This window comes from Eptesicus fuscus, chromosome 5, assembly GCF_027574615.1.
Source record: "Eptesicus fuscus isolate TK198812 chromosome 5, DD_ASM_mEF_20220401, whole genome shotgun sequence".
Classification (NCBI taxonomy): Eukaryota; Metazoa; Chordata; class Mammalia; order Chiroptera; family Vespertilionidae; genus Eptesicus; species Eptesicus fuscus.
Window position 1 is genome coordinate 34,749,485 of NC_072477.1, and position 27,258 is coordinate 34,776,742.

At 36.4% G+C, this 27,258-nt stretch overlaps 1 protein-coding gene across 3 annotated transcripts in view; it reads right to left on the minus strand.

Annotated features, from left to right (window-relative positions):
* KIAA0586 (KIAA0586 ortholog) overlaps positions 1 to 27,258 on the minus strand; it is a 108,081-nt gene that overhangs the window by 58,441 nt on the left and 22,382 nt on the right. For all 3 annotated transcript variants that reach the window (XM_054716020.1, XM_054716021.1, XM_054716022.1), the window contains 11 exons: positions 26,219 to 26,443; positions 25,152 to 25,326; positions 20,607 to 20,801; positions 17,519 to 17,706; positions 15,127 to 15,237; positions 13,400 to 13,477; positions 12,992 to 13,185; positions 11,060 to 11,178; positions 4,241 to 4,440; positions 1,445 to 1,601; positions 843 to 1,062 (listed from right to left, as the gene is read on the minus strand). In XM_054716020.1, the coding sequence (XP_054571995.1) occupies positions 843 to 1,062; positions 1,445 to 1,601; positions 4,241 to 4,440; positions 11,060 to 11,178; positions 12,992 to 13,185; positions 13,400 to 13,477; positions 15,127 to 15,237; positions 17,519 to 17,706; positions 20,607 to 20,801; positions 25,152 to 25,326; positions 26,219 to 26,443 (1,862 nt within the window). The remainder of the gene's footprint in view (positions 1 to 842; positions 1,063 to 1,444; positions 1,602 to 4,240; positions 4,441 to 11,059; positions 11,179 to 12,991; positions 13,186 to 13,399; positions 13,478 to 15,126; positions 15,238 to 17,518; positions 17,707 to 20,606; positions 20,802 to 25,151; positions 25,327 to 26,218; positions 26,444 to 27,258) is intronic.

Here is a 27,258-nt window from a genome sequence, read left to right on the forward strand (position 1 = left end):
GCCTGCACCCTCTCCAATCTGGGACCCCTCTGGAGACCGGGGCCTAAACGGGCAGTTGGACACCCCTCTCACAATCCAGGAATGCTGGCTCTCAACCGCTTGCCTGCCTGCCTGCCTGCCTGATTGCCCCTAACTGCTTCTGCCTGCCAGCCTGATCACCCCCTAATCACTCCCCTGACAGCCTGATAGATGCCTAACTGCTTTCCTGCTGGCCCAATTGCCCCTAACTGCCCTCCCCTGATGACCTGGTCACCCCTAACTGCCCTCCCCTGCCGGCCTGATCGCCCCCAACTGCCCTCCCTTGCAGGCCTGGTCTCTCCCAACTGCCCTCCCCTGAGGGCCTGATCGCCCACAACTGCCCTCCCCTGCTGGCCATCTTGTGGTGGCCATCTTGTGTCCACATGGGGGCAGCCAACTTTGACCACATGAGAGTGGCCATCTTGTGTTGGAGTGATGGTCAATTTGCATATTACTCTTTTATTAGATAGGATGATAGAAATCTTTATTTCACTGTCTCCAAAAGATGTTTTAAAAAAAAGAACAGAAGGTATAAGTTTGGTAAAAGTTTTGAAAACTTAAAATTTATGACATTTCTTTCTATCTACAATAATAAAAGCATAATATGCTAATTAGACCAGACAGCCGAACGACCTTCCAGACAAAGCCGGGGCTGCGAGGGCTGAGCCCCTTGCATGAATTTCGTGCATCAGGCCTCTAGTTAAAATATAAAGTAGCTTGTGATTTATAAAACTTCACTTATCATTTCTGACGTTTTCAATGGGTCATGTAAGTCAACTAAAGAGGAAATGTACAGTTACTAGAAGTGAATGTGTTATCTTTACATAGCTCTCGGGTGAAATTCTTCATGAGGAGAGTTAGGATTCTCTTCTTCCAATGGCAGGTCACCATCGCCCCATGGCTTGGGAAGCTCTGGGCTTGATATCTTCAATTTATCAATGGAAATCTCTGACAAAGTTGGGGTAAGAGCAGCTGCAGGAGGAGGTGTAGTAACAGGGGTAACTGTTGGAGTATTAACAAGTGTGGCAGCAGGCATGTCATTTCCTGAAGATTTTTTAAAAAAAGAAAGAAAAGATAAAAGATAAAACAACTCCATAGGAAGGCAAGATATATTGTTTCAGAAATCCCATAACATGACAATAGCTACTAATGGAAAATTTCCCCAATTAATTTAGTAAAGTATAAGAAAATAACATTGAAAAGACATCACTTTTAACACTACCATGAACTTATAGTAGTGTAAGTGTCTATTAGATTATATATTTTTTAAAGTGGCAACCAATTTATTGGTTTCCATGCAAGGAAAAATAATTTACTAAAACCTAGTAAACAACATGCATCCGTATACTAATCTATGAAACAAACCATGGAATTTTATTTCATAGTTGCTAAAGTTAAAACTGAATTACAGAAATAAGGTGTGTACCTTCTTTGGCAAATACTTCTTTCACAGGAAAAGCTGTATCATGATCTGAATCACAGGGAGAAGAATCTGGAGTTTTCACCAACACGTGCTCCTTAGGAGGTGAAGGTGAGTGAGGAGGAGTTGGCTGTGGGGTAGCCACTGGGGTACACACTCTTGCCTAAAATAAATTAACAAAATAAGATAAATGGTGCTTATAATCACCCAAGCAAAGGTAATTTAAAAAAATAAAATGAGCTTATTCAGAGATTATATAGATTTTAAATGGATGGGGAGGGGGGAGCCCTAAATACCCTGGCTCTTGAACATCTAAGCTATGTATTTTCAAGACCAGCCTGTGGATAACAGCAGGCAATTGAAATAGCTCTCCCTCTGATAATAGGCCCCAAAGAAATTGAGGCTGCCTCTTCTAATATGGAGAAGATTAACCTTTTGCACTCGGATGTCGAGTGTGACTAGACACGGTTAGCATTAGAATAAAGGAATCGAGAGAAAAGCAAGCGAGTGCAAAGGGTTAAACAAACACAGCTGCATATCAAACCCAGACACAACCTGGGTAGACCATGTACAGAAAGAATTTTAACTGACAAGATATCAAAAATCAGCCTTTTAGCACAAAAGAAAAACGCTTATAAAAAGCAATGGAAATACATTTTCACCATAGAATACTATGCAGCAGTAAAAAAGAAGGATCTCTTACCCTTTGAAACAGCATAGAGGGACCTGAAGACTATTATGCTAAGCGAAATAAGCCAGTCAGAGAAAGACAAGTATCACATGATCTCACTCATATGTGGAATCTAATGAACCAAATAAACTGATGAACAAAACAGATCCAGAGTTATGGATGCAAGGAACAGACTGGAATCTCAGAGGAAGGCGGGAGGGGGTGGGGTTGGGGGAAGAGTGGGTGGGTGGGAAGAGATCAACCAAAGAACTTGTATGCATACAGGCATAACCCACAGACACAGACAATAGGGTGGTGAAGGCCTGGCGGGGGGGGGGGGGGGGGGGATGGGCTAGAAGGAGTCAATGGGGAGGGGGAGAAGAGATATATATATAATAATTACAACAATAAATATTTTTTTAAAAAGCAATGGAAGAATATGAAGTAGGGGAGATCAAATAAAGACAATATGGAGATGAAAAATACTGGGGAAGAAAAAAATTACACAGTTTGAAATCAATCTGTTATGAAATCAATCTGTTAAGTAGATAATCAATCATTCAAATGTTTCAAAATTCAAAAGGTGCAAAAGGATGACAGTGAAAACTAGGTCTCCTTTCTTAGCCATGCCCTATCTATCTAGTTCCCTTCCCCAGAGTTACTAACTATAAGCTTGTCTTAAGGCATTTCATATGCATAGATTATTAAATTTCCAGTAGTGGGACTGAACAGTTAAAGGGCTAATTGCATTTTTAATTTGAATACATCTTGCCAAATTTCTCTCTGTAGGGTTATCATTTTACTCTAACACTGTGGAGAATTCCCATTTTCCCCAAGGTTTGCTGAACAATGGCATTATCAAACTTTCAGTGTTACTATTCAGTAAAAATAAAATTTCAGTGACATTTTTCTTATTATCAGTGAGACTGACCATCTTTTTATATGTATAGGGACCATTTGTATATCTTTCTTGTGTGTAACTTGCCTGGACATGTCCACATGCATGATAATATTACATAGTATTAACATATCAATGTCAAACTGTGAGGGTCTGATGATGCTGTAACCTAGCAGAAACTTCATTTCTTTAATATGACCTTTTCACCTTCTTTCCTTTTGATTCAAACTGGCCTTGTCCAGCCTAAGAGTATCCTAACTCACCTGCCTCTCCTTCCCTTGCACCTCCACTCCCTTAATCATCAAGCCCTCATGACGTTCTGGTGGTCAGTGGCATCAAATAATCTTAGGAACAAAGCCTCAAATCTGTTGACCACAGAGACAGAGTTTCAAACTACAGATAACATCTAGGCCTCAGTTGTGCTTCAGCTCCAGAACGACCTACCGACCACATCCTTGCAAAATTAGACAAAGTAACACCATGGCTGACATCAGGACCAGATGCAATTATCAACTAGCCCCTACCTTGATCTCCATAGAGATCAAGACCCTAACCTCTTAGTCCCCCTTTATAACCCATCCCCTAGAAGCCATGGGGGAGCTAGGTCTTTGAGCATGAGCTCCACCTGTGACTCTGGGCATGGTACCATTTCCTTAAATATAAACCTTTACTTTCTTGGCTGCAAACTCCTGTTTGCCTTTAATTGGGCCTTGATGTGTGCAGGCAAACAAACCCCTTTAGTTCAGTAACAATAGTATTTGGTTATGTAAGAAAGTATTTGGTTATGTCTTGTTCTTAGAAGATACTGCTGATGCTTTTACAAGTGTCAGGGTATCTGCAACTTTCAAATGATTTTTAAAGAAATAGAACATAAAAACAGATAGATATATGTTCACTGTCTCATATGTTTATTTTTTCTATGAATTTAAAAGGTTTTAAAGTAAAATGCTGGGGAAATGTTACTGTAACCATAACAACAAGCAATTAATCTCCACCACAAACTATGATTTTATGATACCCAGTTTAAAATTTGCTTATTTTCAGTGAAGGCCAGGGGAGGGGATGGGAGCAGGGTAGAGAAGGTCAATGGGGGAAATGAGAAAACATCTGTAATATTTTCAACAATAAAGATAAATTTAAAAACAAAAATAAAATTTGTCCATTTTACTTTTCTTTAATAAATGTATCAAAAATTCCCCAGGAACCCAAGTTATGAAAGGAGAGTCACACCTACCGGCAGGCATGTTTCACTTGTTAAAACATCCTCAGCAACACCTGTAGCGACAAGATCTTGCTTCTTTACTCCTCTGTCACCCAGCATGACAGCAATGGTCTCAGCAAGAGCTTCATTCACAAAATGACTAATCATATCTGAACTCACAGGAACCCCAGCATCAACAAAAAGCTGGAGGACGCCACCACTTGTTCCTTCCACTACAAAGTGAAAGAATTTCAGAATAAGTGGGCAAGAAACATGTTTGCAATCCAAACCTTAATTCTTAAAATTTTAGAGATGCAAACATATGTGTGCAAGAGGATGGGAGGAGAAATAAAAATGAAAACAGATAATCTAGTTATTATGAAGAAGAATAAGATAACTTAATAATGCACATTCTCTCAAAGCAAACAAAAAAGGGAAGGAAAATATACAGATGAAAATTTACGTATATGGCCTCTTCCCTGCCATAGAACTTAGTGATAAAAAGGATTTACATCCACATTAAATGTTCTATCTGAAAACAATCCATATTTCCAAGAAGAGGTCACAGGAAACCCTGTGACAGATCTTGCAAAACACAAGGATACAATGACTGTGGGGGAACCTCAGAGAAATGGCAGCTGCTTTATAAACATGAACACAAACCTACCTTCCTTCTAGTTTCAACACTAACATTTACAGTTTAGGTGCTTGATATCAGAAGCTCCACAGGTATATTAATTTTCCAAATAGGTTGTACTTTTAACTTGCATGAATGTGCAGAAAATTCAGTGACATTTTAACAACAGACTTTACTAGACTTAAAGTGGCTATATTTCTAGAGCTTTGTGTGTAAAACATGTAAACAATGATCTATATGACTTGATGGAGATGTGACCTCTCAAAAGAGCACTCTATTAATTAGTACAACTATGACAGCAATATCCAGAAATCCCTAAAAAGTGGGTATAGGTGTCTTGTTGAGGGATAAGTAATTAATTATATGTTGACATGTCTCCTTTTTCATTCCCATAATTCACTATTTGGGCATGACCAAAATCAGAACATCTCTGCCAGAAAGCACAAAAGCACTACCCAAATAGGCAAAACAAAAGCAAATGCTCATGCTTTTACGGAGAAGAGAACAGGATATAAATAGCCAATTTGAAAAATTTAAGATTTTCATACAGAAAAACACCAATTTCTGCCAGGCTGGGATGGCTCAGTGGTTGAGCATCGACCTAGGAACCAGGAGGTCACAATTCGATTCCAGGTCAAGGCATATGCCCAGGTTGCAGGCTCAATCCCCAGTGTGGGGCATGCAGAAGGTAGCTGATCAATGATTCTCTCTCCCCCTTCCTCTCTGAAATCAATAAAAAAATATTTTTTTAAAAAACACAAAAAATATAGAAAAACATCCATTTCTTCAAAACATTGTTGGTAATTTTTTACTTTCCTTCAAAATATGAGATGGTGAAAGAAAAGCTGGGGTAATAGTAGTGTAGGGAGTATGTGAGTAATACTAAATAGGAAGAATGAACCAAATGCAACAATAAATTGTATGGAGTTAGGATCCAGGCTATGACTGGGTGGTAACTGAGGAAGACCAAAGAAAAGAAAATATAATAAATAGTAACTCCAAGGCTTTAGAGATTGGGTGCTTGGAAAACTGTGATATTATTAACAGAAATAGAAACAAAGGAAGAGCACGTTTGTTTAGAAAAATGAGATACATTTTGGACATGACACGTTTGGGATGCCAGTGGAACAAGTGGGAATAACGAGTTTACAGCTAGATGTGTGTCTTAGGGGTAATAAGTGACATAGGAAAAGTAATGGCAAAAGAAGGCTGGAAAACATAAAAGAAACAGAGAAGAGCACAGAAAGTTGGGAAAATTTTTATTCAAGTAGCAGGGGAAAAAAGATGAGGAAATGAGGCCTTAAATAAATTAAAAAGATAAGGGGAAGAACAACAAGCTAAATTCTAAAAATCAAACACCAGTAGAACATTTTAAGAACTGGAGGTGGTCAACAGTGTCCATGCTAGAACCATATAGGAGGACAAAGATTTGAAGAGACTGTTTTTGACAACCAAATGCTATAAGAGGGCAGTTCTGTTAGGGGGAGGGCAGAAAGCCAAACCATAAAGACAAAAGAGAAAGTAAATATGGACTCTGATGACTAAGATTTGAGCAGTTAAGGGATAGCCTAGGGAGAAGAAAGAGTAGGTTATTTAGGTGTGGAGAGAAGGAAAAAAAATAGAGTAATATATATATAAAAGAGGCCTTAGCTAGTTTGGCTCAGTGGACAGAGCATCGGCCTGCAGACTGAAGGGTCCCAGGTTCGATTCCAGCCAAGGGCACATGCCTGGGGTTGCAGGCTCGATCCCCAGTAGGGGGTGTGCAGGAGGCAGCCAATCAATGATTCTCTCTCATCATTGATGTTTCTATCTCTCTATCCCTCTCCCTTCCTCTCTAAAATCAATTAAAAAATATATTTTTAAAAAAAGAGAAGAACAAAGTAGGAGAACTTACACTATCCAACTTCAAGAATTATTTTTTAATTTACAGTAATCAAGAAGTATGGTATTAGTATAAAGATAAACTTGTAGCTCAATGGGACAGGATAGAAAGTCTCAAAACAGACCCATATGTTATAGCCAGTTGATTCTCAACAAAAGTGTCAAGGCAATTCAATGGAGGAAAGAATAATCTTTTCAACCAATAATGCTAGAACAACTGGATATCCATATACCAAAAATATAAGTCTTGATCCTTACTTCAGACCATATATAAAAATGAACTCAAATGTACCGCAGAGCCATGTGTCTTCTAAAAGAAAATCTTAATGATCTTAAGTTAGGCAAAGATTTCTTAAATAGTATACACACAAAACAAACAAACAAAAACCATCACAAGCTATACAAGAAAAACTGATAAATTAAACTTTATCAAAATTAATCTTTTGGGCTTCTAAAGATAATGTTAAGAAAACAAAAAGGCAACATACAAACCAGGAGAACATGTTTGCAAAAACATGTATCCAAGAAAGAACTTGTATCCAGAATAAATAAAGACTTTTACAGAGACAACCAAGATGGCAGCACAGGTAAATACCTGAACTTGCTGCCACGCACAAACATATCAAAACTACAACTAAAAGACAAAACAAATATCACCCAAAACCACAGGAAGTCTGGCTGAGTGGAAATTCTACAACTAAAAGGAAAGAGAAAAGCGCATTGAGTCTGGTAGGAGGTGCAGAGGTGTGGAAGTGTGGAGGTATGGAGGCATGCGCAAAAGGGGCTGGCAACTGAGTACGCTGTTGTCTTTTTCAATCGGGAGGGAGTTACAAGCTCCTGACTGCTCTGAACTCCAGTTCCAGGCGAGACTCTGGGGACCCAGACTCATATGGAGAGAAGCTGGACTGTCTGGCATCAGGCCAGAACTCGAGGGCAGCTTTCTCTGAGGTGCTTGCAGCGATCATTGTTCCTGCAAGGTGCCGCGGGACACAGACCTGGGGGCCTCTGCAGGGCAGGGCTGACGGTCTGCCATTGCTGTTTGCTCCACCCTGGTGATTCCCTGAGACCTCGCCTCACCCAATTTACAACCCCACCCAAGCTGTGCACAGAGGCTTTTGCATATGAATGGACTAGCCTTTTGCAATCTAAAATTACCTAACAAACTGCAGCTGGGTCAGAGAGCCCCAGAGCTTCCAAAAGAAGGCCCAAGGCTCCATAGCAGCTTGCATTGCTTCACAGCTGGGCCTCATCTGGGCACCTCCAAACCCCAAACAAAGAAGAGGAATCTGCAGATCTCTCTGTAGCTCCTGCTAGGTAGCCTCAGGTAGTGGCTGACTTTGCACCTCCTTGCAGATCCAAGAGCAAGTGTCCCCAGTGGTCAGAGTGAGACCATCCAGATTACAACTCTTCACATCCATAAGATACACACTCAGGGGGCAGATTCAGTGGCACCAAAGCCCCACTGAAGCAAATCCTGCCCCATAAGGGTGTCTCTAGCACAGAAGTTCTCCCATTGTAGACACAACCGGTCCTCACAGCCAACTGGCCTGGAGGTCAATTTCTCCCACTGATACCAATAGCAATCAAGACTTAACTACAACAAGACTGTGCATACAGCCCACAAAGGGGTGCACCAAGAGTGTCCACCTCAGGTAATTAGGGAGGCTGAGCCACTGGGCCCTATAGGACACCTAGCATACAAGGCCACTGTATCAACACAGGGAAGCAGCCAAAATGCGGAGAAAAAGAAACATGTCACAAATGAAAGAAATGGAGGAAAGCAAACTACTGGACATAGAGGTCAAAACCATGGTTATAATGTTACTCAAAAATCTTCTAGAAACCTCTGAGAAATATAGTGAGACTCTCAAGGATATGAAAAAGGACCAATTAGAAATTAAGCATACATTGACTGAAATAAAGAATAATATACAGAGATCCAATAGCAGACTAGAGGATCGTAAGAATCAAGTCAAAGATTTGAAATACAAGGAAGTAAAAAACATCCAACCAGAAAAGCAAAAAGAAAAAAGAATCCAAAAATATGAAGATAGTGCAAGTATCCTCTGGGACAACTTCAAGCGTACCAACATCCGAATTATAGAGGTGCCAGAAGAAGAGAGAGAGCAAGATACTGAAAACCTATTTGAAGAAATAATGACAGAAAACTTCCCCCACCTGGGGAAAGAAATAGACTTACAAGTCCAGGAAGCACACAGAACCCCAAACAAAAGGAATCCAAAGAGGACCACACCAAGACACATCATAATTAAAATGCCAAGGGCAAAAGACAAAGAGAGAATATTAAAAGCATCAAGAGAAAAACAGTTACCTACCTACAAAGGAGTACCCATACGACTGTCAGCTGATTACTCAATAGAAACTATGCAGGCCAGATGGGAGTGGCAAGAAATATTCAAAGTGATGAATAGCAAGAACCTACAACCAAGATTACTCTACCCTGCAAAGCTATCATTCAGAATTGAAGGTCAGATAAAGAGCTTTAAAGATAAGAAAAAGCTAAAGGAGTTCATCACCACCAAACCAGTTGAAAGGTTGAAGGGTATTCTTTAAGAAGAGGAAGAAGAAGAAAAAGGTAAAGATAAAAATTATGAACAACAAAGTGACAACAAATACATATCTATCAACAAGTGAATCTAAAAATCAAGTGAATAAAAAATCTGACGAACAGAATAAACTGGTGAATAGAATAGAATCAGGGGCATAGAAAGGCAGTGGAATGACAATTCTCGGGGGGAAGGGGGTGTGGGGGTGCGGGAAGAGACTAGACAAAAATCGTACACCTATGGACAAAGACAGTGGTGGGGTAAGGGAAGGAGGTGGGGTGGAACCAGGTGGAGGGGAGCTATGGGGGGGAAAAAAGAGGAACAACTGTAATAAGCTGAACAATAAAGATTTAAAAAAAAAAAAAGGAACTTTTACAACTCAATAATAGGAAGACACAAACCCCAATTTAAAAATGGGCAAAATATTTTAAAAAAATACTTTACCAAAGTAAATATACAGATGATAAATAAGCATATGAAAAATTGTACATCATCATTAATCACTAGGGAAATGCAAATAAAAACCAGAAGGTGATATCTTTGCATGTTTACAGAATGCCAGAATAATTCAAAACACTGACAATGCCAAACACTGTTAAGATTGTGGAGCAACTGGAACCCTCATGCACTGCTGACTGGAATGCAAAATAGCTATTTTGGAAACATTTAGCAATCTCTGATAAAGTTAAACATTACTGACCATATGATCAAGAGAAATTAAAAAATGTGTCTAAAAAGTCTGTTTGCAAATATTCATATCACAGATTTATAATAGCCAAAAACTAAAAGACTACAAATGTCTATCAACTGGTAAATGGATTACAAATTGTTACATACATACAGTGTAATATTATTACGACTGTCAAAGCATTATAAGTAAGACAAACACAATAGATTATGCACTGTATGATCATGTATATATAAAATTGTAGAAAAAGCAAAAATACAATGAAACAATGAAGATCAGTGGTTGTTAGGGCCTGCCGAGCATGGGAGGAGGTTAGGAATTGACTGCAAAGTGGTATGAGGGAACTTTTTGGGATGATGGAAATGTTTTTCAATATTATGATCCTGTGGCTAATATATAGCTGTGTTTATTAAAACTCATCAAACTGAACACTTAGAATTGGTGAGTTTTATGGCAAATAAGCTATATCTCAAAAAAGCTGTTGCAGAAGGAGGAGAAAGAAAAGAGGAAGAGGGGGGAGGAGATAGAAGGAGGAGAGAAGAGAAGAGGAAGAAGAAGAGAAGGAAGAAAAGGAAGGAGGAATACTACCCTTGAAAATACTACCCTTAAAAATAACTTCTATGAATGATGTGGGTTCCATAAAGAAAGAGGCTCCTTTAGTCATTCAATAACCACATAAACTCTTAAATGTTAGTCAAGGGCTAAGCACTAAAGGAGAAACATCCTTAATCCTAGTAATTTATAGTCTAGTGAGTGAGATAGATATGCAAACCAATCCCAATACAATGTGAAAGTTACTATACAAATATATATACAAAGTGCTATATATAACACTTTGGAAAAAACAGAGATTTGGGATGGGAGGAATAGAGGATGTTATAATCATCTGAATGCTGTAGTATGAAATAAGGAGGTGAGGGAGAACTAACCTCCACTACAGAGATCTGGGAACTGATATAGAAAGAGCTTATCTTTTGTCAGGCAAAGAATACCTGACTTCTAGAATATGTAAATCCACAATGACCTGAAAGTTTTGTCTTTTAATAACAAAAAAATTAAAGAGATTCCATTTCACTTACCAATGTCAGAACTCAACGGTTCACTTGCTTCGCTGGCTGAAACACTCACATTAGCTATGGCCTGTTGTTGGATTGGAAAGAGCCCAGAGATAATTCTTGACATTATTTCTTGTTCTACCCTAGGGGATAAAAGTTAAGGATTCCTAAATTTGACTGAAATGTAGAAAATGTTAGAAATATTACCCTTAAAAATAACCTTTAACCATAAGCACAAACATTTACATGTGAAAGCAGTCATTCTAAAAGCTGAATCTGGAAGAAGAAACAATCAAGTGTATCCCCTAGCAAAATAAACCACATAAAATAGATCTCCATGTGGAAGGTAATTCATTACATCAAATTAAAATCTTTCAGATTAGTCTAAAGAGTTTAACAGACCTCATAAATTCATAAGAAGGTTTAGGTCAACTATACCTAGCATATCATGCACCTAAAATGTTGGGTTCTCTACTCTGAAAGCATGCATATAAAACCACACAAGATCAGAGCTGGAAAAGAAGTCCAGCTACCCTCTCTTCAAGGAATAAATATTTAGACTGCAATATAGATAGGTAGTTTTCCTCTTAAAAAAAGGTAATTTATTTCCAAAGTTATTGTTAGAAAGGAGAAAAAGAAGGAGAAGGGGGGGAGCGGGAAATGGAATGAAATAGGAGACTGCCTCTGTATATGAAAACAGCTAATACACGATTAAAAATTATTATATGCCCTGGCTGGTTTGGCTCAATGGATAGAGCATCGGCCTGCAGACTGAAGGGTCCCAGGTTTGATTCCAGTCAAGGGCACATGCCCAGGTTATGGGCTCATCCCCAGTAGGGGGTGTGCAGGAGGCAGCCGATCAATGACTCTCTCTCATCATTGATGTTTCTATCTATATCTTCTCCCTTACTCTCTCTGAAATCAATAAAAAAATATTTTTAAAAATTATACAAGTAATAAATGTTAATTTTCAAAAAATCATAAAACATATTAAAAACTTTTAAAACAGGCAAGGCTCCCTCATAATCCCAGATTCAAGGATAAACACAGTTAACAATTTGGAATATAATTTTCCTTTTTTTTCCATATGTCCATTTATTTTGGAGTGAGTTCTTATGAACTACTAGAAGCCCGATGCACAAAAATTCATGCAAGAGTAGGCCTTCCTTCCCCCAGCTGCTGGCACCGGCTTCCCTCCAATACCCGGGACCTGGGCTGCTTCCCTCCTCCAGCTGCCCGCAGGCTCCCAGGACCCAGGCTAGCTTCCCTCGAGCCGCCCGCAGGCACCAGGGACCCAGGCTTGCTTCCCTCCGGCCCGGCTTCGTCAGGAAGGACATCCGGAATGATGTCCGGTCTAATTAGCATATTACCTTTTTATTATTATAGATGGTTAAATCATTAGAATCCCACTTAGTTTACGTACCAGTGTATAAATAATGTATTTCAACATGACCAAATATTTTTCTAAATCTAATCTTGATAACTGTATTAATATTCAGTTTAGTTTATTCCATAACTTCCTTAAGGTTTCTCACAGGGATAAAAATAAGTTCATAAGTTTATATAAGTAACAAACAGAACAGTGCCTTGTTTGTAATAAGCACTACAGCTGCTAAGTAAGCTATGGCCCAGCAGCAGAACTGTAATTTCCTTAGGATAAATTTCTGGAAGTGAATCACTGGATTGAAGAACGTGTACATTTTTAAGGCTTTTTTACTTAACAATAGCTCTTTTGCCATATAGACAGTCTAAGTACAAGTATTCCAGGACAGAAATAATATCTCCAACAATTAGTTACACATGAAGTATCACATCAAATAGTTTCCAATGACTATAGCAAAGGAACGAAATTTAATAAATGAAAGGAGACTAGAAAGATTTTCAACCAAAACTCAATACTTTCCATTTATATTTGCTACTACAATTCTGTTAACACCAATGCCTCTGTAAACTCACCACTGAATTAAACTACTTTCCAAGGTTTCTTTTCTCTGAATTACTTTATCCAGAATATCAGCAGTGGGATGAAAAGTAGAAGCAACTGGTGGAAATGGAGGACCATTATATTTTGTAGAAGCAACTTTAACGCTTCTATTAAACTCCAGAATTGGTTCAGAATATTCCGGAATTTCATCACATTTTTCCTCTTCCTGGTAATAATAAAAACAAAATGATTATATTCATATATCAGTTCAACATTGCTGAGTGACAAGTATAGGCAGGGAACTTACATAGATGAATTAACTTAACCAACACTTCGAAATTAATCAATGGCATTTCAATTCATTTGATCACATTATTTACATACACATTTGTCTACCATATGGAAAAATACTGGTAGAAAATGGTTTCCAGATCTGTTACCTGTGTGACATCAATTACTTCATCAAAGTTAGTTCCTGGAAACTTCACCTCTTCATCTACCTTCGTTAATTCCGGAGTCTAAGAAAGCATTTCAGAAAGTTTTTGTTGTGTTTACTGTCTTTTTAATTTATACATTATTTACCATATTTCTACCCATAGCATAAGCTTATAATAAATAGCCCAATTTTTTTAAATTTTAACATCCTGTTCAGAATTTATCTCATTTGTAAATGAAATCCAAGACAGTCCCACCCGTCCTGTGTGGCTCAGTGGTTGAGCGTCAACCTATGAACCAGGAAGTTATGGTTAAGTTTCCCGGTCAGGGCACATGCCCAGGTTTCAGGCTTGATCCCCAGTAGGGAGCATGTAGGAGGCAGGTAATCAATGATTCTCTCTCATCACTGATGTTTCTATCTCTCTCTCCCTCTCCCTTCCTCTCTGAAATCAATAAAACTATATTTTTTTAAACATCAACTCCTCCAAAAAAAAAAAAAAAATCTAAGATAGTCCCAAAGCCATTAGGTTCTCATTTCAACAGTCCTAAAAAATTAAATATAAGTTTTTCTGTCAAGGATTCCATCAACAATGCAACTTAAATCAAGTTGGTATGATTGTGATTTCTCTCCTAGAGTTAAGATAAAGTGCTTGTATATGTAGATATGTAAGTATACACATACAAACTCACAAAAAGACAGATACAGAATCAAAAATTTTAAAAAATAAAGTTATTTTACAAATTTAGTTTGTAGGCCTCACTGTAAGTAACCTAGTTACCTAAAACCACAAATAGCCTCCTGAGAGCTGAACGATAAAGAGTCAGAAAATTATTATTTGTAATCATATATGTTTTAATAAACTTCTGGTGGAAAAATAATACTAATGAAAAACTTAAATTAGATACAAATACATTTAGGTTCAGTTCTATTTTACTATTTCTGATTATGGAAAATTGTTGGTTTTCTCCCTTTCCTTAAGAATGTATTCTTACAGAAGCATGGAATAGACTGACAAATCTCAGAGGGAAGAGGTGGAGGAAGGAGAGATTAACCAAAGAACTTAAATGCATATAGGCATAACCCACAGACACAGACAATAGTGTGGTGAAGGCTGGGGACGGAGTGGAGGGGTCCATGGGGAGGAAAAAGAGGGCATCTGTAATATTTTCAACAATAAAGATAAATTTTTTAAAAAAAGACTATATACTTGAGGACCAAATTTGCCTACAATAGATGAAACGTGGGGAAAATTACGGTGCTATCTGGATGTGTAGTAGTAGAGTCATAACTTCATTACTTAGTAGCAAATAAATACTTGGAAGAAATGCATATTTGTGCATCATGTCAATAGTACAATGACAAAGTAACATCCCAAAACATAAACTCCAATCATCATTAGAAAATTCACATTCAGAAAAGTTATACTTAGTTCCCATTTAAATTGAGATTCTCCTCTGAAGAGAAAAAATTCTTCACATATGAGAGTATTACAACTTATGTGACCAAAAAGTTACAGTAAGGATTGTCACTTTCAAAATATTTATAAATGTAAGAATCTTAAAGTTTCATTTTCAGGTTCATAAGCAATTCCAGATTCATTCTGAATCTTCTTAAAACCTAAATTATTACAATAAATTATAATGATAATGAAAGACTTTGCAGGGAATAACATTAGCTAAAATCTAAAGTGAAACATTACTTAAAACTATAAAATAAATTTCTGGACAATACCTGTATCCAGGTGTTCAGAGGAGGAGGAGATGCTTGTTTGGGACTAGGCAGAGATGGACTGACATCAATGCTGACATCTGAAATGCTGTCAATATCTACACTGGGTAATACCTAAAAAAGAGCACAACTTGTAGCTTTCTGTTCATCATTTTGACTCAAATACTTGATATCTATATATCAATAACATATATTTAACTTTTTATTGCAAAGTCAAAGGAAAATAATTTTTTAATTATGAAAGGATAATTTACAAAATTTGGAAAATAAAGAGAAACATACAAAATCCTACTATCTTAAGAAAGCTTCATTTTCACTATTCCTTTTACATATCTTTTTACTAGTCACTTATATGTAGGCAAAATATACAATAATTTCATTCCTGATTTTTCAATGTAATTAAGTCATAAACATCTTACCTTGCTTCCATATAGACTTCATAATTATATTTTAAATGACTGTATAATATTTCAACAAATACACATGCCTTTACTATTAATCATTTTCCTGTTGGCAAACATTTAGGATACTCCTAATATTTCTACTATTATATGTATACTAGAGGCCTGATGCACCAAATTCGTGCAAGAGTAGGCCTTCCTTCCCCCGTCTGCCGGCTGCCAGCACCAGCTTCCCTCTGTCACCCGGGACCTGGGCTTACCTCACAGCCCAGGCTTTGTCCCGAAGGTCCTCAGAAAGGATGGCCAGTCTAATTAGCATATTACACTTTCATTATTATAGATCACTACAAAAAACTTCTTAATATATATAGGGTTTATTTCCCTAAATTTTGAATTATATCCTTATACTAGATAGCCAGATACTAGATTAAATTCTTGAGCCACAGGGTGTGAATATTTAAGATTCTCGGTAATTACTGCCAAAATGCAATCCAAATGAGCTCTATTTACAACATCAAAAAAGGTGATCAATTATAAGTTTTACCCAACCTTTACCCAACTTAACTGCTTCAGCAATAATAGTTTTTAAATGGAGGTATATTATTTTAATTTGTATTATCTGGGTAACTAGCAAGATTTAAATTATTCAGTTTGTTTGATTATAAATTGTATTTCCGCTTCCCTAGAATCTTATTCATGTTCTTTGAATATTTCTGGATTTGTATCTATGTTTTCTTATTAATTTATGGAGGTTTTTATATTTAAAAATATTTAAAAATTAATTCTTTCTAGCATATTCCTTTCATATGTTCTTACTATATGTGGTTTTCCTTTTTATTTAGAAATTTATTATATATTTAAGTTTTAGATTTTAAAGATTCAAATATTTTTATATTATTTCTGTTTTCTTGTCTCATATTCAAACTTAGCTTCAACTTTGATAAAGATTTCATGCAATTATCTTCTAATTCTTCCTATTTTTATACTTTGTAGTTACACATTAGCCTATTGCCTGCTTGGAACTCATTTGCTATATACAGCAGGAATTTTAGAGTCTAAAACTGATCCATTTTCCACATTGCTAACCAATTATAACACACATTTTTTTTTACAAGAACCCTATGTCTCAACAGATTTATCCATCCTATATTATATTTTAATTAACCAACACAATTTCTGAAATACTTTTATAAAGGACCAGTACCAAAACACAAACTTTTCTAAACCCTTTGTTCCTTCAAATATCAAAATGATGCTAAAAAAAAACACACAAAAAAAACAACAAAATGATCCTAAAGTTCAAGTTTATTAAAAAAAGTCATGTTTTTTTTAAATTACAATTTCACTTAAATTATACATTAACTAAGGAAAATTGACTAATTGAATGTTTAATCTTCACATATAAGTTCTTTCTCTATTCAAATCTTCATATATCTATATATATATCAAAGCCCAGCGACTGGAACGGTGATACAACCAGAACAACCGGTGGCTATGACGCACACTGCAGCAACCAACCAGCCTGATCCGGGCCCTGATCAGCCCCCAATACCCCGATCAGGGGCAGGGCTGGCTGGCCAACCACCCATGGCCCCTCCCCCCGCTGGCCCGGCTTGATGGGCCCCCATCGGGGCAGGCCAGCCAGACCCCACCTATGCACAAATTCGTGCACTGGACCTCTAGTACGTTTGTATAAAGACTGATGTATTAATAAGTCACAAACACTGTATTTTTTAAATTAGTTACAATATATTGTTCAATCATTCCCTTTGGAATATCATCAGGCCATCTGGATATTAGCCATTGGCTTAGAAAAGGTACCTTAAAGCGTGCAAAGCAAGGAAAGAAACATCACATTACCACCATAGTTTTAAAGAAAAGACCCATGATAAAAGCAAAGTTTTCATGAACACATATAATAGATTTTAAGTACTAAAGTTAAGCCAAGATTTTTTTTTTTCCTGAAAGACTTCTGTTCATGCGCCCTGGGATACCTGTACAGCAAGCTGAGGAGGGTCCTTTTTTTCCGACTTCACTTCTACAACTGCTATGTTAGGTTTCTTTACTCCAGTTCCTGGTTTTCGAGACGATGGAGGAATAGAAGTAATCACTGTTACAGGGTGTGGCTTGTTTACAATTGCTCCAGCAGGTGGCATGGAATCACTATTACTTTGGGTTTGTCCTAAAAAGTTTGGAGGAGAAAATGAGTCAACCATTTCAGAAATAAAGGAAAAAATCTAATATATAACTTAGATCTTTATGGCTATATTCTCATAAGTAAAGCACCATCTACAATCACCTTTCCCTCTAGCATCACCACTGTCAACAAACAATGTCATCCTTTTAACAATGACCAACATTTATTTGGCATTCATACGTACTAAACACTTCACACACACTATCTAATTTAACCCTCAATATAAGCCTATGAGGTATTAGTAACTTTACAATTGAGGAAACAGAGGTTTAGAAACATATAATTTGCCAAAGGTCATAACTGTTTCTAAGTGACAAAGCCAAGACTAAAGTGTAATGTATTATATTGTATTATTTTTATTCTCAAATCTTCATAGAGCAACAATGGACAGAAATAAAACCAACAACAAAATACCAATGTTTGACCACCAATAAACAGCATGTAGGCCAACTATTTGGTGATTATCATAACTGTCAAAAACTCGTTAGCTTTCAGTTCAGAAGTTCCACTTGTTATGGTACAGAGCACTCATTAAAAGCATAGACTCTAGCCCTAGCTGGTTTGGCTCAGTAGATAGAGCATTGGCCTGCAGGCTGAAGGGTCCCAGGTTCGATTTCAGGTCAAGGGCACATGCCTGGGTTGTGGACTTGATCCCCAGTAGGAGGCGTGCAGGAGGCGGCCAATCAATGATTCTCTCTCATCACTGATATTTCTATCTCTCCCTCTCCTGTCCTCTCTGAAATTAAAAAAAAAAATAAAAATAAAAAAATAAAGCATAGACTCTAAATAAAGCCAGCCCACCTGGGTTTGAATCTTGGCTCCATTCTAGCTATGTAGCCTTTGACAAATTACCTAACTCCTTTGTGCCTTGGTTTCTTCATCTATGAAACTGGTACATTACTGTATTTTATAGGGTGGATTAAAGCAGTTAACATATGTAAAGTGCTTAGATCTGTACCTGGCACACAGTAAGAACTTTTTAAGTTTTAGTATTATATCAGTAGAAGGTATGTTTGAACAGACATTAGCCACCAAACTAACATGTCATTAACACATAATATCAAATATTAAAAATTCTCTCATACTGAAAAATATCCATATTTAAATCATTCATCAAAATTAAGAAAGAATAGTAATGAGACTAAAAGAGAAAAATAGCTAACTAGTGAGAGCAAAAATTATTTGATCAGTTTTTACAATGATGAGCCCGAGACCTCAAACAAGTAAATAATCAACTATTGGCTTAGAATATACAGCCACACTAGTCTACTTATAACAGCCTAGTTCAAATGTACATAAAAGGTACTTTAAAGTATTTCCCCTAACACATGATGATATTAAACCAGTCAAGAATTCTTTAATTTTTATGAATGTCTATGATATCTAAACAATTTTAAAATTTCATTTCATCTACAGCAATGTATTATAAATACCAAAACAATATTTCCTGTGAGCAGAATTCATCATATCAGAGACATTCTGAGGCCCTACCCACAAATATACTAGGTGTACTAGTTAATAATAGCAGATTTTGTAATCAAAGAAAACACAATAATTTCAAGAGAAACATCAAAAATGCTTTATTCAAAGTAATATCCATCGCTACCTACAGATTTCCCCATCTTTCAGGTAATTTGTGGATACTGTCCCAATAGAACTTTACTTGTTTTGAGGCAAACCATTCAGAGACCCAATTTTCCACTTCTTTGTATGTTTTGAAGTGCTGCTCAGAGTGCCTGTGCCATCGATCAGAACAAGTGGTAATCAGAAGGAGCAAGGTCTGGTGAATATAATGGGTGGGTTAATACTTCCCAGGCAAGATCTTTTAATGTGTCCTTAACTGGTTTTGAAGTGTGTGATGGTGCATCATCATGAAGCAAAATTACTTTGACGTGTCTTCTGGCACATTCTGGTAATTTCACAATCAAAGCATGGTTCAAATTGATTATTTGTTGTCGGTAGCGATCAGTATTAACAGTTTCACCTGGTTTTAGAAGTCCATAATACACCACACCTTCCTGATCCCACCAAACGCAGAGCATTGTCTTCTTTCCGAAGCAATTTGGCCTTGCAGTCGATGATGGTGGACCTGGATCAACCCATGATTTTGTGCATTTGGGATCCTCAAAATAAATCCATTCTTCATTGCCAATCACAATTCGATGTAAAAAAGACTTTCTTTCGTGCTATTGAAGCAACATTTTACTGATGACTTTTCGGTTTTCCATTTGTCTTTCGTTCAGTAGATGTGGCACTCATTTTCCTTCCTTTAAAATCTTTCCCATTGCTTGTAAACGATCAGAAATTGTTTGCTGAGCAACATTTAATCTTTCTGCAGGTTGTTTTTTGAGTTTGACACGCATCTTCATCCAATAATGCTTGTAACTGTTGGTCTTCAAACTTTTTCGGTTGACCTGGACATCTTTGTCTTTCACATCGAAATCATCACTTTTAAAGCGTTTAAACCAGCGTTCACAAGTATCTTGAGATGGAGCATGTTCACCATAAGCTTCCAGAAGTATTCAGCAGCACTTTTCTTCAAATAAAGTAATGAATTAAAACTTCACGCAAATGCTCTTGTTTTGGCACGAAATTCGACATTTTTAAGTGTAAAAATATCTATGATGTTAACACCTTCAGCAAATTTGACATATGAAGTTTTGAAGCTTGTTGTCAATACAACAAAATAGCATACATATCAGATCGCATATATATCAACATATGTGTAACTCCATCTATTGAAAAAAATCTGCATTATTAACCGGTACACCTAGTAAACAACACATAAGGGAAAAGATAGGTGACTATCATGTCAGCACCATTCTATAAGTTCTGCTATTGCTAATATGAATTTTAAACTTACCCATATGTTCTGTAGATCTTACCTAAAAGAATCGCCATAGGAATTAGATGACCTTCCAGTGTACCTGAAAGAGTAGGCATTTCTCTGCTTGGGCTGAACAAATACTGCTGATCACCAGGAGGCAGTGTAGCAATGGAATGCTGCAGTTTAGAATCTATCTTCTTGGGTTTTGTTGCATAAAAGTCAGTTTGTGTTCTTATTGACTTTACTTTAGTGCCTGTAATAATCATCAATGGTAGATATTTTTAAATATTGTTTGAACAGCCACTATCCACCCATCTAGAAATATACAACTCTTCTTCACAGAAAAATCTCATTCTATATATGATTACAGTGCCCCAAAAAGAAGTAGCATATAAACCAGGGGATGGCAAACTTTTTATTAAAAGGCCAGGTAGTATTTCAGTCTCATGGGCCATGTCGTCTCAATTGCAACATCTCAACTCTGCCATTGTAGCATGAAAGCAGCCATAGACAATACATAAGTAGAGCAGAGTTATGCTGCAATAAAAATGTATTTATAAAATCAGGCAGCTGATCCCTAGCTGGTTTGACTCAGTGGACAGAGTGCCGGCCTGTGGACTGAAGGGTCCTGGGTTCGATTCCGGTCAAGGGCACATGCCTGGGTTGTGGGCTCGGTCCCCAGTAGGGGGCCTGCAGGAGGCAGCTGATCAATGATTCTCTCATCATTGATGTTTCTATCTCTCTCTCCCTCTCCCTTCTTCTCTGAAATCAATAAAAATATATTAAAAATAATAAATTAAATAAAAATAAAAACAGGCAACTGACCTCCAGACCATGGTTTCTCAACCCCGGAATATAAGTAACAACGTATATAACTACTATGACAGAACAGATACAAGGATTAGGAAAAAATGTTCAATAAAGATTTGGAAGAATATTTATAGACGTTAATATCAATCTCTCTCTCTCTCTATCTCTCTCTCTCTATATATATATATATACATATATATATAATTCTATTCCTATAGAATAAATCTGTATAGACTTTAAATTCTTAAAGAATTAAAAATTTTGTCATCTGTCTCTTTGGAGAAGATAAAGGGAATATGAGAAAAGTGAAGAAAAGTAACATTATAAAGGAAAATGAACTATTTTCTAAATCAATTCCTGATATTACTACATTTTTACTTGTAATATCTGAGTGATTTTATAAATCTAGATTTTTAAATAAAGTTTCATGATCCCAGAAAGAAAATTTCATTACCACTGACTATATTTTTTCATCCTGTTCTCTAGTATTCATTCAATTGAATAAATATTTTTCTTGAGTATTTATTGAAGATATATTTTCAAAGCCTTTAATATGAGTTTTGTATCACTGCAGACACAGGGAATACAGCACTGAATAAACCGACTGTACTCACTGAGCTTACAGTCTAACAAGTAAAACAATCAGTAAACAAAAATGTAACAGCAGACAGTGAAAAGTGCTATAAAGAACAATAAGGCAGGGCCAAGGAATGTAAAGGGATAGAAGACAATTTCTTTGGATAGGATGGTGAGGGTAAACCTCTGAGGAGCTAACATCACAGAGCAGAGATGGAAGGAACTGAGAGAGTGAGCCATATAAGGATCGAAGGGGAAAGCTCTTCAGGAAGAGGAGACATCAGGTATGAAGGTCTAAGGATGGGCATGTGTCCACAGATTCTCAATCACTTCTAGCATTAAAAAGATTGCTTAATAAAGTTATTTTTAGGTTTGAAAGTATTTTAAAACCTCAAGTTATTTTTTGCAAAGGCTTTTAAAACCCCAAATATAATAGAAAAGTTCCAATAAACAAAAGGAAACACTAGCGTAAATATCGTCTATATGCTTTACCTCAATAACTTCAGTAGGGTTTCTAGATAAACTGACAGGCTTATATAATCACCTAACTCTTAGAAATGCAATAGAAAGAAAACTAGAGCACCAGCGAAAGCTCCAACTTCCAGAAAGAACAAGAAAGAAAACTGATCCAAAAATTCATCTGGAATAAAAAGAGACCCCGAATAGCTACAGCAATCCTGAGAAAGAAGAACAAAGTAGGAGAGATCTCAATACCAGATATCAAGCTATATTACAAAGCCACTGTTCTCAAAACTGCCTGGTATTGGCACAAGAACAGACATATAGATCAATGGAATAGAAGAGAGAACCCAGAAATCTATCCAAATCGCTATGCTCAATTAATATTTGACAAAGGAGGCATGAACATACAATGGAGTCAAGACAGTCTCTTCAATAAATGGTGCTGGGAAAATTGGACAGATACATGCAAAAAATGAAACTAGACCACCAACTTACACCATACACAAAAATAAACTCAAAATGGATCAAGGACTTAAACATAAGACGGGAAACCATAAAAATACTAGAGAAATCTATAGGCAGAAAAATCTCTGACATATGCCAAAAGAACTTCTTTACTGATGCTGCTCCTAGGGCAACGGAAGCTAAAGAGAAAATAAACAAATGGGACTACATCAAAATAAAAAGCTTTTGTTCAGCAAAGGAAATCATCAATAAAACAACAAGAAAGCCCACTGCATGGGAGAACATATTTGCCAATGATATCAACGATAAGGGTTTAATCTCCAACATTTACAGGGAACTCATGCAGCTTAACAAAAAGAAGATAAACAACCCAATCAAAAAATGGGCAACTGATCTAAATAGACACTTTTTGAAAGAAGACAGAAGGCCAAGAGACATATGAAAACCTGCTCAAAGTCACTAATAATCAGAGAGATGCAAATCAAAACAACCATGCGGTACCATCTCACACCTGTCAGAATGGCTATTATCAACAAGTCAACAAATGACAAGTGCTGGCGAGGATGTGGAGAAAAAGGAACCCTCGTGCACTGCTGGTGGGAATGCAGACTGGTGCAGCCACTGTGGAGAACAGTATGGAGTTTCCTTAAAAAACTAAAAATGGAACTCGCATTTGACCCAGTGATCTCACTTCTAGGAATATATCCCAAGAAACTAGAAACATCAATCAGAAAGGATATATGCACTCCTATGTTCATAGGAGCACAATTCACCATAGCTAAGATTTGGAAACAGCCTAAGTGCCCATCAGCAGAAGAGTGCATTAAAAAACTGTGGTACATCTACACAATGGAATACTACGCTGTGGTAAAAAAGAAGGAGCTCATACCATTTGCAACAACATGGATGGAGATGGAGAACATTATGCTTAGTGAAATAAGCCAGGCAGAAAAAGATAAATATCACATGATCTCACTCATTTGTGGAATATAGTGAACAACATAAACTGATAGAAAAAAAAATAGATCCAGAGACAGAGAAACATCAATCAGAACGTCAAACCTCAGGGAAGAAATTGTGAGGTAACCAGAAACCCAAGAATACCTGAGAACGCCTTTCTAACCATGTTAGCAATCATCAGATGAAAAAAAAAAAAAAAAAGAAGAAGAAGAAGAAAACTGAGTAGGTATTCACTAGTTACTACATATTGCCAAAGTGGCTTACACTGCTAAAGTACAAGGAATTTAAAAATGTAACAAGATCAACAGGCTCAATATATACGAGTTATATTTAAATACATTAGTGATATGATGCCTGTGAGTCACAACATACTGTGATAAGTGAAGATATTTTTAGTTGTGTACAAAATAACCAAAAAGTTTTTTTCACTTTTGCTACCTATGGCTCTTTGAGAACTGCAAAAGTGCCCATGAGAATTTTTTTCAAGGTGATTTTAAAAAATACTGTTTTCATTAATTTTTTAAAATATGTTATTATCTATTTCAGAGAGAGGGAGAGGGAGATAGATGGAAACATCAATGATGAGAGAGAATCACTGACTGACTGCCTTGTGCATGCCCTCTACTGGGGATTGAGCCTGCAACTCAGGCATGTGCCCTGACTGGGAATCAAATTGTGACCTGGTTCATGGGTCGATGCTCAACCAATGTTGAGCTCTGATTAACACCACCGGGCTCTGATTTTTTTTTTTTTTTTTTTAAGAGAGAAAGGGAGCGGGAGAGATAGAAACATCCGTTGAGAGTCTAGAAACATCAATCGGCTGTCTCCTGCACACCTCCTACTGGGGATCGAGCCCATTAACTGGGCATGTGCCCTGCCCGGGAATCGAACTGGCAACCTATCAGTGCATGGGACAACACTCAAACAACTGAGCCACACCAGCCAGGGCCCCATTAGCATTTTTATGATAATATACAGCACATGGCTGATCTTTCTGTTCACAAAGAACATGATGGACCAAGACCTTCAAGGAAATGTCTACTTTCCCTAAATTTTAATTTAAATTGTTCAGGTTCATCTCATAAATGCAAATTTTATCATGTTTTATCTGAAGATACCGTCTAATTCTATATTTCTCTCCACTTATTCCTACCTTGTGCCTTAAATCAGGTCTATTATTTCCTACTTGCTTGGAATTATGTTTCCATCCCTAAAACATTATATAATTTGAACTGTATTTATAAGTAATAAATAAAAAGCAAAAATTAAACTTTACACAAAACTGATACCATAAATAAGGAGGTTTGCCACGAAAAATGAGGTTTCTTACCTTTAACCCGTTCTATTACTTTTGGTCTCTGTGGTTTGGACTTAGCAGATGGAGAATTAAATCTGAGATACGGCCCTTTTTTAAGAGTGCTGCGATGGCACTGATAAATTGGTTTTCCATAAATTTGTAACATATAATCTTCATCTTGTATCGCTGTGGTTGCTTTCAAAAAACCCTAAGTACACAAATTTATTGATTGCACCTACAAAATAGTCATCAAACACTTATCTCGCTTTCCTAAAGCCTCTTTTTGCAAGCTTAAGTACTAAAATAACAATAATCAGGTCAGAAAAGTCCTTTATTTTAAATGGTTCTTAAATTCTGGATATAGTTTTCAAGCTACAGTTTTAAAATTTTATAGTTTTTAAAAGCATGAAAATTAAATATATAAATCATTCACCCAAGAAACATGAAGGTTCTTACACTACTAGGAATACTTTCAGCACCAAAAAGTAAGGTTTAAACACATTTTATATATTACACTCAAGTACAATAATATAACATAAGCCTTTAAATGATTTTCTACATTTCTGATCCCACCTTTAATCATAACCTAAATAGTACACAGAAAGGCAGCATTTATTGAGCATCTACTAAGTGTTAACCATTGAGTTAGCTGCTTTATTAATGTGCCCCCAAATCCATGTTTGGCATTAAGAAAGTTAGAGCCTCGGTAGAGCAGCCAAAACATTCCGTCCACAACACCTAGTACTATGCCTCACCAATCACTAGGCACTAAACATACATTTGTTAAACTGAAAAAAACAAACACTATACATATACACACACAACGATGAAATACAATTCTTAGTACCATAAATTCCTAATTTTTGGACTAGATGATCTAAAAAACTGTGATTCTAAGTGTGAGATCTCAGGAAGGAATTATGTATTTTATGCAGTGATTTCCACATTATGGATATTCAAAACCCTAAATATCAAGTTTAAAATTAGTTTACCCTTGTATAGTCCTTCATATTTTTAAAACATTTTCATAATTATTATCTTAAAGGAAATAATTAGTTTTAATGCAACATTTATGCCACATAACCAGAGTAGGATCTTACTTCTTTTCTCTCTTTCTGTAAGCTTGAAGCAGGCATGCTCCTCCTAGGTGGATTTTTAAAATGCTCCTCTTTTTGGTTTTGACCATGTTTTCTTGGAATTACAGAATTATTTACTGTTTTGTCTTGCTTATTGGATTTAGTATCTTTACTCATATTCTGAACTTTCTTGGTCTGTTGATTCTTCTGATCAAATCTCTTTTGTTCATCCTTTTTTGCCAGTTCATCCTTAACATAATCAAAATTAAAATTACTTAAAATCTATCCAAGTACTAATGCTTTCAAAAGCATTAAAGTTTGTATTTTTCTGCTATAAAAATATAGTTTAGCAGTTTTTAATGCTTTATAGACAAATAATATTGGCTTACATATGAATAAAAATTCTCGGGAAGAATGAACAAAACACTAAGAAGATTGGTGTCTCATGGAGCAGGGCGAATGAAAAATATCAGATGAGATACAGAGGTAGGAGGGTAACTTTTCATTATAGAGCTCTTTGATGTGTGAACTATATGACTGAAGAAATTGTTTAAAATTTAAATTACAAAGTAAGTTTCAAAAGTAAACAACTTTGTAATAAAACTCTGAAATAAATATGTTAAAGTTGCTTGAAGGTTTCAACAAACATTTTATATGGAATCCATAGTAATAGTGACATATATTGATAATTGTCTGCACACTCTTAGTTCAGCTTTTTTCTGGTACATCAGGTAATAGCTGGTATAAATTCTTCACAACCACATTAGAAATATATAATCCTAAACAACAAAGTGCAAAAATATATTTCAGTATTTATTGCTGAGGAAACCGAACTGACACTTCATCTTGCTGCCACTGTGAATAAACATATACACACACCTTACAGTTAGGAATAAAACACTTTGCACCCCAAGATAAAAGTAACAGGGCTACTCTGTCTAGTTCTACTTCCTCAAATATATAAAATTTTAAGACTTTTCTTTAAATTACTGACCCCCTAATAAAAATAACTCTCTAGACTTGAGTTCAGGTAGTGAACACACAATGCAATATACAAATGATAT